Source organism: Ischnura elegans, chromosome 3, assembly GCF_921293095.1.
Source record: "Ischnura elegans chromosome 3, ioIscEleg1.1, whole genome shotgun sequence".
Taxonomy (NCBI): domain Eukaryota; kingdom Metazoa; phylum Arthropoda; class Insecta; order Odonata; family Coenagrionidae; genus Ischnura; species Ischnura elegans.
Genome location: NC_060248.1, coordinates 104127709 through 104140705, shown reverse-complemented (window position 1 = coordinate 104140705; position 12997 = coordinate 104127709). Strand labels below are relative to the sequence as shown.

General features: G+C 42.2%; 1 protein-coding gene across 3 annotated transcripts in view; it reads left to right on the top strand.

Moving 5' to 3' along the window:
• The first annotated feature begins 2030 nt into the window (after positions 1-2030).
• LOC124156287 (sodium-dependent neutral amino acid transporter B(0)AT3) overlaps positions 2031-12997 on the top strand; it is a 120789-nt gene continuing 109822 nt past the window's right edge. For all 3 annotated transcript variants that reach the window (XR_006864296.1, XM_046530735.1, XM_046530736.1), the window contains exon 1: positions 2031-2914. Coding sequence is in view for 2 of the 3 variants with exons in the window: in XM_046530735.1 (XP_046386691.1) it covers positions 2623-2914 (292 nt within the window). In the remaining variant the exon portion in view is untranslated. The remainder of the gene's footprint in view (positions 2915-12997) is intronic.

Here is a 12997-nt window from a genome sequence, read left to right as displayed (position 1 = left end):
TACTCATGATTCGAGATATCGAGGCGTGACTTGGGGGTGTGCGCGCCGAACGGAATGTCCTGGGAGTGGCGTTTTGTCCATGTGTCCGATTTGACGGACTGAGTTGAATTCAGAATTGCTAATCGCCTCGCCGCGGTTAAAGCCCGCTTAACACACCTGCTGCTAACAGCCGACTGCTTCGCTCGATACGTAAGTGTGGACTGTGACTGCGAAGCTTTTACTCTCTTCGCGGGGTTTCGAAGTCACTGTTTATACGCGTCGAGCGGATGGACTGCTCTAAAGTCGAGTATTTATGATTATAGTCGACTAATAGTCATTATAGTGGAATGCCTTAGCTGTTAGCTTCGACGTGTAAATTAGATTTTACAATGTTATGTTTCGATTTTGTGGCGGAAGAATGTTTCGAATAAATCATTAACAGAATGATAAATAACGGTTTAGTTATCATTCAAGCGCGAATGTTGTCTCATTTTATTTTAAGATCGATGAACAAATTTTTCAAATAACTCTCCAGCTCCCTAACCAAATAAACTTTTTTGGTAGCTTGATATTAAATCCTGAATTGCATTTGTATGATGTGCTTGTATTGATTTTTTTTGTCATCAATGAAGAGAAAATCTGGTATGAAGGCATGTAGCGTGTATGTGGGCTTGCATCAGGATCATATACAGATAAGCACACTGAGCGTTGGGAGCTATTTTGTTCCCTGAGCCATAGGAAACAGTTTCGTCCCGATGAGAGATCCCAATTGCGTACGTATTACGTTTTGGTGACGATTTTATCATTTAGGGTCACGCAAGTGAAATCCGAACCTATAGTTTGGTTTTGAGGTGAATGCTGGATTCAGGCGAACGCATGACATTTGGGGCGTATCGCAGGGGGCATATATGTATGCGTGCTTTCGCCGCTAATCTTAAATGCTGCATCGCATTCGAAGTATGAATGGAGTTTGATTTGATTTGGTGTCTGGAAGTTCTCTATTCAAATCGAGGGTTTGTGCCTGAATTTTCTCTCTATTCCCAATCGGGACCTCTTCTAACTCCCGTATTTAGTCGCCTAAAACTGTTCGATTTCAGTCGGACTTTGCCGAGTTTTCCTCACCCCCTCCTTCACATCCTTCAAAACTATCCCTTCCTCATGTATGTTTCAAAGACATTGTATCTTACTCTTTGTTTAAGACGCCTAGTCAGAAAATTCCTCCCGTCGCAAACGTTCGATGTCTGGGCAGTACATGTGTGTGCGGGGTTCTGTTGTACTTTTTATCATACCTCTGTCATTCGCACCCTCGTCCATACTTAATCAGCACACCCTGGTGACCTCACTGGTGTGGATGACCTCTTCCATTTTTCGCATATTTCATTTACTTCCAAGTATCGAAAGTGATTCACGAGATTCCCTCCCGTTCTATCGTGCGAATTCGATAACAATTTGTCACTACCTGATTTAATCCGTTGGATCAAGCTCTAGAAGGGATCGGGTTGGTGTGGTGGCTCGATTGTTGGCTTCGTATTATGTAGCGTCTATCGCGATACATTAAAATTCGCGACGTTCAGGTCTAGCGTGCGTGTTGGGTTTTCCTACTGCCCGGTGCGCGCTTGTGGTTTTCTGGTAGTACTCGTTAGCAGTGGATTCTGGACGTATCTTTTTCGGCCTGTGGCGCCCACGCCGCGGCGCGCCGTCTCTACGGCGTGAAAATGATTAAAACTTGACGTTTAAGAAATAATAAGTGCACAAAAGTGTTATAATTAATGGTATGCATCCTAACCCTTGCTATATTCCGTATCATCTCGATCACTACGACAGAATGAGCTTGGTCCGTCGACGAGGAAATTCGGCGCCGACAGCGCGGTGGGAGCAGATTGTCGGCGTCTTCGGCGGCGCGGCGTACAGGTCTATTTTCCAGTGCCGGAGCATTGGGAGGGGACGGTCGCCCGGAGGAGGGATGAGAACGGACGGGAAGGGGGCTGACGGGGGGCGCGGAAAAGGGGGGGAGGAGAGACCGAACCACTCGGAAGAATAAAAAGGAGTTGCCGTCGGGAATCCTCGACCATTGCCGGTTGAGATCCGCGCGCGCGCAACTTCTCGATTCTCGTACCTCCGTTCACAACTCGGCGCACGCGACTCTTTCAAATTCCCGAAAAACCCCCATCACCCCTCCAATTTTCCGGTGCCGGTTCGAGCCTGCGCACGAAATTGCCTAGTACGCTCCTGCCGTGCGGGCGTGTGCGCGAGACGTTCGATACGAAACAATCCCCAGAGAAGAAGAGTGTCGTCTGGACGTGTCAAGTGTTGTGTGTTCACCGTGGACGGGAATCGAGCTCCCATCCCTCTGATTATACCGAACCCTTAATTTATTCAAGTATTTATTGTTGTTGTGTCCATTCGTGCCTGTCGGGACTACTGAGCACGTGCTCACCCTTCGTTTTTGGACGGGGCGCGGACCTTGTTATTTATTTCCCTGGACATTTGAGTATTTATTTTGTTAGGGCTCTTATAATTTGCTTCTCCTAGGGGAAGTGAACAATAGTAGATAATACAGTGTGTCGTATCCTTCGTCCGCGCTTGGATTGATTTGGGGGAGATTGTTACTGAAGTCCGGTCTCGAGAGCGAAGGGAGACGGCATGGTGGCCAGAGAGCAAGGCGGTGGCACGGGGACCCCATCCCGGCTGAAGCCCCCGGAGAACCACATCGTCCGCGGAGGAGCCGAGCAGGCGGGCCGAGAGCTGTCCAACCTGAACAACGGTCGTGTGCTCAAGGAAGAGGAGGATGACGACGGGGGCGTTACCATTGACGTGCCGGAGGAGCGGGCCGCGTGGTCCAACAAACTGCAGTTCTTCCTCTCGATCGTGGGATACTCCGTGGGTCTGGGGAACATTTGGAGGTTCCCGTATTTGTGCCAGCAGAACGGCGGAGGTGAGTTCCCATTCAAAGACCGCTACTTTTTCAGGGTGATAAAATAGCTGTTTTGGGGTGGTAAGGATTTGGTGATCCTGTGATTCAGAGAGATCGCGTGGTTGCCTATACTGGCACGCGATGCCAGTGAAATCATTTCGGCGACGCAAAATATGATGTTCCAATATTCCTTCCTCTGAAAACTCCGTCATGAATTCTCGGTTCCACGATGCGGTGAGTTGCGCTCCTTTGTCAACAATGTCAGCTACCTTGGTTGCGGTTTGTTTAGTGTGGTGTGCTGTCAGAGATAATTTATCTGCGGAAGTTGCGATTACAGAAATTGCTATTATCAATTTTATCGTAGTATTTACCGAGTATGTTGAATGTGATAATGCCGCGATAAAGAAAAAGTATTCTCGAATCTTTGTTTATTCAATAAAATTTTCATTTCTTACGAATAATAACGAAGAGGTCGAGCCGGAAAATATTCAAGTTACTCCTACTTGCGCGAAAAGAAATTCTTTCGGAATAACGAATTTATAAAAGTAACGGGCAAGTGCTATTGGCCAATTGAATGCGTCATATAAATGCTTTAATCGTTCTGACTATTTTTTAGTCAATGTCTTTGAGTATTTCTACTATTAAACACGAAAATAATTGTCCTCCCGGCATCTGCAGAGAAATGGCCCGCCATATTTGTGTACGCCGTTGGTACACAAGGGCGCCGCAAGTTAGCGCGCTGTCCGGGGAGTTTCAATTCTGACATGGAGTTTACTTTCAACTGTGGGACGCGGGAATTTGAAAATATTTTGGGCGTGATTTTCGAACTGAAAACTGTATTTTCAAGTGGCTGAAACCCTTTAATCATATTTACACATTTATTATTAGGTTCTTAGAAAAATACGGCATAATTTTACATCATCAAATGCCATTAGTTTTCATTTATGAAGTATATTAATGTTATTTTTGTCGTATCGCGCTTTTTGTCCTTTTCTTCCCGTTTTTACTACATTTCTTGGGTGTCACTTGTCCCCAACTAGAAATTCGACCGAGATCTTAAAAAATAGCGGTATTTTCCTATTGTATTAATAAAACACGTTTTTTTCACTGTTAGCACTTTTTTATTAGCGGATCCCTTTTGTTTACTTTCCTACTCACAGAAGAACTCACTCCTTACGTACCTTTGCATTGCGTTCACCGCCTGTCTTTTGTCTCCGATTTTCTTCCCCTTCCCGCTCCCGATCTTAGTCCCCGCGCCAGTGACGTCCGCTCGCGTGCTCCACGGCCCGACCCGATCGATGGACCGACGAAACGTGTTGTGCGGTCCCCGGTCGACCGCGTGCTCGGCACGCCTGGCTCAGCGCGGTGGACGCTGAAGCAGCGGCCGTAGGGAGCGGGAGGGTGCGGGAGGTAGAATGGGATGCCAGAGAGAGAGAGAGAGAGAATGCTAAGAAAGCGAATCAGGTTTCTTTTTTATTTATTTTATCCTTTATTTTTTTCACTTATCGCTGCAACGTGTCGCAAGTCGCCAGTCGTGCTCTCTGGAATACCAAACGGGAAAGCCCACTCACACGGGTTCCGTCGTACTGAAAGGAGGAAAAAAATGATCCCTTTGAGCGTGGGGGAAGTAGTGCTAAGTGCACGGGTGCTCCTAATCGGGACGACTAAGAATGGGCGAAGCCGCCCCAGGCGGTGACGACCACGCTCCCTTATCTGGGAAAGTTTCGGAGCACGAGCCGAGTCTGGCTGCCGGGATTTTTCTGGCAATTCAGAAAAAAATAGGCTTTGGGAGGAGCGGCTCGGAGGTGACTCATATAGTTTAGCACGCCTTATTTTCATGGGAATATCGTACGCAGTCCCTCAAAGAGTTTCGCCATTTATCGCCTTTGTATCTACTCCAAATTCATGTCAAGCACTTTCATCGGAATGCTTCGACCATCTCTTAGGGATTTATTTTGGTCATGATGAATCATGTCCCTAAGTAAGTTTGATATCGATGTGAACCGTGAGAAAGAATCCTAAATGTTTCATCATTGTATCAATTTGGAAGCAATTCCAATTCCTTGCATTGTGAGACTTCGATTCGTGCACATATGCATTCTTTTCAGCGTGAGGTAAAATAATAATGATTAATAATATAGGCGGATAGAATTTTGAGTGATTCTTCTTTGAAGGTATTCGAGTAGGTATTGTTCGAATGAGCTCGTCAACAAATATATCTGTTCTAGTTTACTTGATTAAATTACTCTATATTAACGTTTTTTGTCAATTATTTATTTTTAGATAATCAGCGACGAAAAAGTTATATACCATTTAACCGAAGAAATAATTGGAATTAGGCGATTGGCGTCACTGGCTGCTGCTATCCGATGACCTTGCACGCTACGCATATTCCCCATCTCCCCATTTCTAGTGAGAGAATCGGACACAGAGCCAGAGATGTAATGACGTGCTAAACTTATCTAGTGGGCGGCAACATTCGTGGATTTTTTTTTGTTTCATTCGCGAGTGGGAGACTGTTTGTTTCTTAAGACTTTTTCGGTGACAATCTATTTTCTTATCCGTCTTTCAAGTTCTTAAATTGAGCTGCTACATACGAACCCGAAATTGGTATTGTGACGGTCGAGCGTGAATGCTTCGCGAATTTCCCTCTTAATTGGTCCCCGATATTCTCCCGGAGCGCGCTCTTCAAGTTCCATCACCCGATTTATTGATAGATTTGGCTAATTGTTGTTGGTAGCGATGTGGTAATTCACAGACGCGTATTTTATGCGTACTGGAGACAGTGTTTAGTCGGTCCGTTGTTGAGTTTGCTTCAGACTAAACCCGAAAACGTACGCTTTAATGGCACGGATTGAACAGCTTCTCCCACATGGCTTGTTGGAGAAATTTTTCTCTGCGTTCTTTCTCAAACGATCGTTCTCAATTTGATTTTTTTAATTCTGGAGTTTTTTAAATTAATGGCAGGCGAATTTATTTGGCAGAAATCATTATGATGACGACTTTTAATTTCTCATTTTTTTCATAAAGTACACTACAAATGTATGGAAATTTTAAAGCGCTATGGTACTTTTCTTTCAAGATTTAATATATATCTTGGTACCTTCACTGTTCGTGACTTTTTTGTTGCTTTCAATTAAACATTTTCGCTTTGAAACAATAATTGAAACTTGATAACCAACTTGAATATGCATGTAAGCTCTATGCCCCCTAGTTTGGCTAAACGTAAGCATGTAATGAAAGAAAAACAATTAATTTCTTATTTATTATCATTTATAAATTACACATTGAACATTTTTATACGGTTTATAAATTATAAATGAAATGGAGATCCAAGGAGACAGTAAAAACTCAGATATTTGACATGCGCTAAGTCAAATAAAAAAGCCATTGAAATAAACATCCATTTTTACTCGTGCTAAACTTCCGTGCCTCTCATCCAGGGAGCCTGATGAAAGGTTCAATAGGAACATAGGTTTCCTTGTATCTAAAAAGTATGATGCATTTATTCATACCACCGGTAATAGAGTCGCCAAGAATCAGCCTTCATTCAACCCCACGCGTGGCTTCGGCGCAAAACGATAATGTGGTTACTGGAATAGCAAAAGAAGCCGGAACTATTTTTTTTGTTTGAAATTCACGCTGTTGGTAGAACTGAGTGCGGAGTTTGGAAGCGGAGGAAAGGGTTGGAAGAGATTTTTAGGGGGCGGCGTGGGTGGATCTGCGGTGAGGCGGCAGCGCTGATGTGGTAGGGGGAGAGAAAAGGATTAAGCGAGGAGATGTGTTGTGTGTGTGGTCGGTTGGGACTCGAGGAGAAGAAGGAGAAGGAGCCTAGGGCAGCAGAAAAAAAACACACATGTGCTGATGGTGGCGGCGTGGTGGACTCTAAAGAGGAGCACGGCGCTGATTCGCCCTCGCTCTTGTCTCCTCCCGGAGGTAATTTTGGATCTTGACAATCGCCTCCTTCATCGACGTCTTAACACTTTTCGTCAACAGAGGAAAAAAGAAGCAGGCTTCACTCGATTTTTTTCTGCGCCCCTCTACCTGTGCGAAATGTTGAGTGGGTGGAAGAGGAGCTCCTCATTGACTCCCAAGATGTAGTTGTGAAATCGATCGAGACTTTTGTCTTCATCACCTCAGGGTTACTGCCTTTCTTTAGTCCCCCTAAAGTTGGCTCCGGCTGTGAGAGGTTTTTATTATCATTATTGTTGTAAAATGTTGCCATAATCGCATATTGAACGTCAAGATTGTTATTTAATGCAGAGTAGTTGTCATAGAATTGGTTCTTTAGAGGTGCAGTGGAAATATAAGATCCTAATTATGTTGTTGAAAACTCTCTCGCATATTTTCTGATCGCGCCCAAATGTCACGAAATACACAATCTTCATATGATTGAGTTCCACTGGGATCCATTGATAATCGAAGCAGAATGGAAGCAGAAGATGGAATGGAAAATAGGCTGATATCGGTAGCTAAATTGTGAGTTAAGCCATATCCATGGGTGAAATATAAATGGTATTTTATGAGAGTATTTTAGGTGCGGAATTAGGTGCTGATTGCGAATCAACATACTTAAAAAATTGGATCATTTGGTGGACCGAATCAAGTTCTGAAAATAGTTGTTTTGTGTTGCCTAACGAAGTCTTATCTATTAGTACTCTGTAAATACTTTTTATCTTAGTTAAAGTTACAGTATAAACCTAAGTAGTTGGGGATTTCCAGTTCGCAAACGTTATGTGATTGTATCGTAGTCATGTGCCCGACATTATTGGTATGTCATTTGGACCCATTTCATTCGATCATTATTTTGGAGTCGGTGGAAGTTAATTCTTGTCGTTTCGAAATCCTCAATTGACGTTAATAACTAGGTCGCAGAAAATAAATGATCACAAGTGAGAGAATTGTTTTCGATCCATTCATCGTCTAGACGGCGTGCTCGCCTTAAAAGCAATTGCTTGTACGGTTCAAGTGACCCATTCATCATTTGACTGCAGGAAGGCTCTCCAATTATTTGTAAATACCCGTAGATTGCATCATGATTCAGATTATAATATAAAAATAGAAATGGTGGGAGTTCAAGGGATCGTATAAAGATTATTCTAGTTTTATTGTCGTGAGACTTAGATCATTTCAGAGAAAGACGTATCTAAATACATATTAACCTTTAACTTTAAAATTGATATCTAAGGTTACCTTTAAAAGTCACCCATTTCTTTTAGTATCATTCCTTTGATAATTTGGAATCTATTCATCTATTTTTAGTGTAGAGCCCTATTAGGGTGTAATATGGTTGTTTGGCTTTTTTCTGTCTTTTCTTCTTGAATATGCAATGGTTATAAACCTCAGAATTTCAGTCGTTTTTCGTGCTTCTCTCAAAATATTTTATCAGAATTTCTGAGACTTTCATTATTAATTTATTCTATTATTGTCTGTAATTTCAGCACAGATGCAACCAAGAGTTAACTGCGAAAATATTGGCCTCTAACGGTATGATAATTCGTAATTTGATGCCGCAGTTGTGCTGGTAAAGTCATGGAAACAATTTCATGTGCCGGGTCTCGAGCACTGGGATTAAGGAAACAGAAAATGTGGCTCCTTCCATGGAGAGTTACCTCGAGTGAATCGTATCAGAAAGCTTTTCGCTGCCTCGTAGGCATAACGTAGTGTAATCAAGTAAATGGAAGCAACATTTCGCTGGTCGAGATCCAGCGGAGACTTAACGTTACGCACTGTTGACAGCAATCGGAGTAGTAGGGTAAAGACCGGAAAATGGCTTTTTCGTGACTCCAGTGGGCGGCCAGCGTAGGTCGGACACCATTTTTACGACCGGATGCATAATAGTCGTCTGAGCCGTCGCTTTTCTTCATTTTTAATTTAGCGTTAACGAGCCTCCACAAGGAATTCGTGCTGAGGCCGAGATTTAAAACTTTGTCACTTGCCAAATAACAGTCGGTTAAAGTAGGGTGAATTGCACAGAAAGAATCTTCATAGGCTATTTCGTGAAAAGTTGAATTTTTTCCTTATTCTTTTAGGCGAATGTTTAACGATTCTTGCCAATCAAAAAAACCGCTTTAGAAATTACTTCATTTCCCTGTATAACTTTCCCTGTTCACGTAACATCAGAAGCTGATCACAAGCTTTGTAGATTATCTATTTTTTCGATGCTAGTTTTAAATTTATTTGGGCTATTTTTTATATGTAAGATTAGAGGGTTTCCTGCTTAAGATTATTTCGTTTATCCTTCATTTGACCTCTTTATGTTAATTCTTGCTCGTATTACATTTTATTTCTTGGTTTAGCCATGGGAATCATAGGTAGGTACTTTTTACAAGTCAGTGCTGGTGTGATTGTGGAAGATAAGTTTGTGAACTGTTCTAATTAATGAGAAATTGATTTCTTCGCATAGGCGCCAGTTTTCGGCTGAAATCTGATTTCGACCGGTTATCCTCTTTATATTTAGTCTGTTGGGTGTGTGAAAAATGTCACCTATCGCGTAATCTAATCTTCGAAAATGATTATGGTATCTGTAAACGCGAGTAACCCAATCGGTATCCTTTGATGATAAAATCAACTTGCATCCATTCTATGTTTATTGCTGCAATTCGCGTAAATCCTCCATTCGAAGATCTATTCATGGAATCCTCCGTTTATCTCGACAGACTTGCGTGAGACCTGAGTCGATGTTTATTTGGTCCACTGCCATTGATTTAATCAAAGTCAAGGCCGCGACTTTTCCGTGTTTCCTTTATTTCGCCTCGCCATCGCCCGCCTCCATATCCACGCCCGTAGACGCAATCAACCTAACGAACCCATTTTACTTTCTTTATCTCAAGATTATGCACTTTTGATAACAGTTTTATCATATTTTGGCTTTCATATCTTTATTCTTTTTGCTGTTGGTTCTCCTAACTTCACCATGCTCTTGCTCTATTCGGACCCACACATGTAGAAATGAATTTCACGGTGGCGCTATTCGCTAGTATTAGCCTCTTCTCTTGTACCACTTCATCGCCATCAGATTTCGTTATGCATAAATATTATGCCGGCGGAGGCTTTGACATTGGATCATGTCCCACTATACTCTTCTACCCAAAGTAGAAAGTTTTTTTTGTTGAAAGAAATGAATGAAGATACCTGTGTCTCCTCAATTTTTCCCGAGAGTAAATTTTTGTGCTTAAAAAAATGTGGAAGCTGAGGAATCAATGCTTAATTGTTTTCATAATCTCATTTCTTTCGTTCATTCCGTGCGTGTTAATTTCACTAGTAATATGGTCTGAAAAAATATGTTTGCATCGGAACTAGTCATGGGGTTTAAAGCAATTCCAAAAATTGTTTCTTGCCTGTTTTCCGTCTTTTTGCGCATGCACATGGCGTGTGGAAAATTATTTAAAAATTTAATTACTCCGAATGAATAGGTATATCAGTCCGTCAGGAAAACTTTCTGTGAGTCAGAGAGTATAGGGAAAAGAATTACCTCAGAATGAGGATAAGCGAACTGAAACCTTTTCGGAGTATTACGAAAAACTGGAGGAAAAGCATAGAAATCGGCAAGCTTGTAAGGGGAGAAAAAAAGAGAAGAATGGCAAGGTCCTTTATTTTTGTTTGTTTACGTCTTTTCTCCTTCGTCATCGTCCGGAGGGTGGAATGGGAAGGTGGCGGGGTTTGAGTTCGGAACGGATTCCAGTCTCCGCGGGTCTGTATTTGTTTATTTTTTCTTTTCCTTCTTGTCCGCCGACCTCGGCGGCTATGGAATGCGGGTCCAACGCGAGATCCTTCATCATGGGTGGAGGGAGGGAAAGAAAGATTGACAGGCCTTTTCCCGTCGAGATATCAGGATCTGCCTTACGGACAACGCGCTTAAATAGGGAAAAAATCTCCCAAATTAAATTTTAGGGGCGTCTGTAATTTTAATTCTCTCTCGTTAAGCGTTCATCGCAGTTGGCTCCTTTCCGAGGAAACTGTAAAATTTTAATGTGCTTAGGTGTGTGTAAGGAGTAACTGTGAAACTCTTTATTAACTGTCTTGAAATGATTTCCAGGCTTGCAAGAATTAGCAAGTAAAAAATTATTATTTATCTGTGGTTTATTAAAGAATTCGCCGAGTTTACGTCTTCTGTGAGGCGTAAAATTAATATCAAAATTGATTGATTGAAACGGCGATGGATATGAAAACATGCTTCTCGGTGTTTTTTGCCGATTTCGCCAGTAATGCTACCTGCATCTTCAGTTCCAAGGTGTCAATGAGGAAGGTGTCGTCAATCGATTCTCCTTGAAAATGGCGTCATGTGCCGAAACCTGGGTCGGTTGACACAAAGAGGGGTGGAAAAAGAAATGTGCTTTCATTATGTTATATATCAAAGATTTCTACCAAATCACGCAGGAAACTGTATCTGATAAAACAGAAATTGGTGATATAATGTATATGCGGCCATTTATCTAACCGGCAATTATTAAGGACTTATTTACGTTAATCCGATCATTCATCCGGAAATTTGGCACCAAAGACATCCATTCCTTCGGATTTATCCACCGTGTTTTCGGCCACATGAACGTACTTTCTACCTCGCTAATGATCGTTCAATCCTAGCTGGCAGATGTAGGCGGTGGGTGGGGCTGCACCACTCGGATGCAGTTTCTGGGGCCTTGCCCGACTACATCCTCCATCCCTCTCTGGTCTCCTTTCCCGTCCTCCCACGCAACCCTCAAGCCACTCTATATTCGATAACTCAATCGTGAGATGAAGTATGTGATTGACGTTAGTTATTGGTGCTCATTTTGGGCCGAGTTGTCCCCTCCCCCTTGAGTCACTGCCAGTCTTTCTGTCAATCATATTTGCCCACCATCTACCTATCTTAGTCTTTCCATTTCCCCTTTCGTGGAAGAATTCAAGCGCTCGTATTGACCAGGAGTTTTCATTTCATTCGTGATTCGATTTTTTCTTTGGCCTACATTTATAAGAGTTAACTGCGTCATCACACTTTCCATTCAGCGTTTCCATCGCTTCCATCGCGCGCGACGTGGGCTTAGCTATTCTAGCTACCGATGGATTTTTTGTTTCCGATATGTTCCGATATTAGAATAAATCCATGGATAGGGACATTGAATGAGTGAATTCCTGCGTCACTGAATAGCAAGTTAAGTTGACGTGAAACGTCTTGTAAGCCTTGTCTACGAAAATGAGCTTTCTAATTCTCTGAAATATCCTTTTTAATGATTTTTTGGTTCCAAATACTCTTTCTCATTCCTATACTTACAGTGCTTCATCTTGTTTTTTCTTCGTGGACATAAATCTATTTCACTCTTTTCAGATTCCTCTTTTCAAATTTTTCAAATACAAGATTTCAAATACATTTTGGAATTAAACTGTAGAAACTGTTGTGCTAACTTAGCTTAATTCCCCTTAAATACATCTAACTCGTTGAATTTAGATGAAAACGCCAGAAACAGCCAATACAAAATCTGTGACCGTCCAAGGGTAAACTATGATGTAATTCTCTACGCTTCGCATGAATTGGGAAAACCGTCGTGTTTTTGTTGATAAAAGTCCTGCCTGTTACGCCACCGGCATAAAAAATCTTAGGCCAAGGATTCGAGAACCAAACTCTGGTTGGGTATTTGCGATCAAGAAAGTCCTTATCCCTCTGTGTTGAGTGTTGGCGGGCGAGTGGAATAATACTCAACTTGGAGGGTGGGTGCTCACTCTGGCGTATGCACCACTCATTGGACTAATGGCCCACTGTGGTGAATTGAAGTCAGGTCAGGATTCAGCGAAACCAGTTCAAAATCCATTGGTAGCTTAGCCCTTAAAGTTACCATGTATTCTTTTCCCCGTTGATAATTGCCACGGCTATCGAAACGCTGGTTTCGAATGTATTTCTTTTCTCTAACTGTAATTAGCATTCGGATTTTTCTTCCTTGCTGCATTTTCTGTTCTCGTGGAACGCTCACATCGCTCGATGATAGTTTTCGATTGCTATATTTAAGTGCGTATAATTTTAAAACGAATATTCCTCTTTCGAATTTTACCATTGAAGTAATCGATGAAACTCTGTACAGTTATCACATATTGGTCATAATTAAAAATTTATTCCATTGCTTAATGAAT